General features: G+C 63.3%; 1 protein-coding gene across 1 annotated transcript in view; it reads left to right on the top strand.

The window, feature by feature from the left end:
• CRTAC1 (cartilage acidic protein 1) overlaps positions 1 to 1,756 on the top strand; it is a gene marked incomplete at both ends in the record, with an annotated part of 2,782 nt that overhangs the window by 718 nt on the left and 308 nt on the right. Inside the window, 3 exons of the mRNA XM_010163768.1 lie at positions 474 to 580; positions 1,029 to 1,129; positions 1,214 to 1,382. Coding sequence (XP_010162070.1) covers positions 474 to 580; positions 1,029 to 1,129; positions 1,214 to 1,382 — 377 coding nt within the window. The remainder of the gene's footprint in view (positions 1 to 473; positions 581 to 1,028; positions 1,130 to 1,213; positions 1,383 to 1,756) is intronic.

Here is a 1,756-nt window from a genome sequence, read left to right as displayed (position 1 = left end):
CCCGGCACTGCTGATTAACAGCCACGTGAAAGCTTGTTCGTGGCTCCTGTTAATTGTCGGGGTCAATTCCTCATTACTGCTGCGTGGCACCTCCTCACCTGGCATGTGGGGTGGTGGGAGCTGGTTATCTGGCCAGTGCTGGCACCCGTGGGTGGGTGGAGGGCAGTGGCGTGGTGTGGAGCCCCTGAGGGGGGGTGGGTCTCTGGTCCCAGAGGGATGCGGCAGCGTTTGGAGATGGTGCTGCTGCTCCGCAGTTCAGACCCACAAGATCCAGGTTCTCGTGACATCCTTGTCACTGCTCCATGGAGCAGGGATGTGAGGTGCCAACAGGCAGAGGCCAGTCCTGCCCCCATACACACTGAAAAGCCACCAGCATCAACCCTGGGTGGCACCGGGGCTGTCACCTCTCTGCCAGGCTGCTCAAGGGGGACAGGCACTTCCCAGGAGCTGCTAAGGGCCACCGGGGCTGGCACTAATGCCCTGTCTGTGCTCCGCAGGCTCATCCGCAGGGAACACTCGGACCCCATTGTGGAAGAGCTGAATCCGGGGGATGCGCTGGAGCCCGACGGACGGGGCACGGGTGGGTCCCCCCCGCCCTGCCAGTCAGAGCCTGTGCCAGGGGTGTGCCACAGCACCACCTGGCACCCTCCATGCCTGGGGACTCTACATGCCCAGCTGGGTCACTTTTCTGCTCCCCACCAGCTCCCAGGAGCCTCCATTGCCCGAGAGCTTCCCCATGCTTTCTCCCTCTGCCTGTACCCGGCTAACAGTGCCGTCTCCAGTTGCTTCCCAGAGCTGCTTTGTCAGGTGTCTCCTTCCAGGGTACCCACTGTTCAAACCCAGCCTCTGCATTTGAGAGGGGTGCCAGGCAGCCTCATGTGTCCCACAGTCTCCCAGGCACTGCCTGCCCTGTCCCACCTCTGCCTGGGCAGCTGACCCACCTGGTCCCACCCATACAGGGATCCTAATATCTGTGCTGGGATCAACCCGGGCCAGGCCCCAGGCATGACCTGATCCTGTCCTTACAGGGGGTGCAGTGACCGATATTGATGGCGATGGAATGCTGGACCTGATCCTGTCCCATGGTGAGTCCATGGCACAGCCTATCTCCATCTTCAAGGGCACCCAGGTGAGTCAAGTAGGGAGTCCTCCTGTTGTCCTCAACCCTTCCACCTCTCCCAGCTCAGCCTCCCTGTTCCCTTCTCCCTCACAGGGCACTGGCAACAACTGGCTGCGCGTCATCCCCCGCACCCGCTTCGGGGCCTTTGCACGGGGGGCCAAAGTGGTGCTGTTCACGCTGCGCAGCGGCGCCCACCTGCGCATCATCGACGGCGGATCGGGGTACCTCTGCGAGATGGAGCCTGTGGCACACTTTGGACTGGGTGAGCTGGGGGGGGTTCAAGTGGCTACCTCCATCCCCAGCCCTCCCCAGTACCCCACTCCCCAGCATGATGGGCTCCTGAACCCTGCACCCCTTTCTGGGCAGGGGCCACCTCTGCCGCCCCAGCACCCTAGAGCACAGGAGTCATTTACACCCATCACCCTGGGCATGGTGGGCTCCAGGGGAGGCTGCAGGCAGGTGCCCAGCTACTGCAGCCCTGCTGCAAGGGGCAGCTGCCCCCTTCCCCACCCCCTGCCTGCTTCTTTTCCCAGGCACTGGGGCTTTCCCTGCCTGCTAACCCTCTCCTATCTCAGCACAGCTGGCAGCCAAGCCCCCAGGGGTGTCCCTGCCCACTGGCAGGGCAGCCCATCATTG

This window comes from Antrostomus carolinensis, unplaced genomic scaffold, assembly GCF_000700745.2.
Source record: "Antrostomus carolinensis isolate BGI_N321 unplaced genomic scaffold, ASM70074v2 scaffold37742, whole genome shotgun sequence".
Taxonomy (NCBI): Eukaryota; Metazoa; Chordata; class Aves; order Caprimulgiformes; family Caprimulgidae; genus Antrostomus; species Antrostomus carolinensis.
The sequence above is the reverse complement of the archived record's forward strand: the minus strand, read 5'-3'. Positions and strand labels throughout refer to the sequence as shown.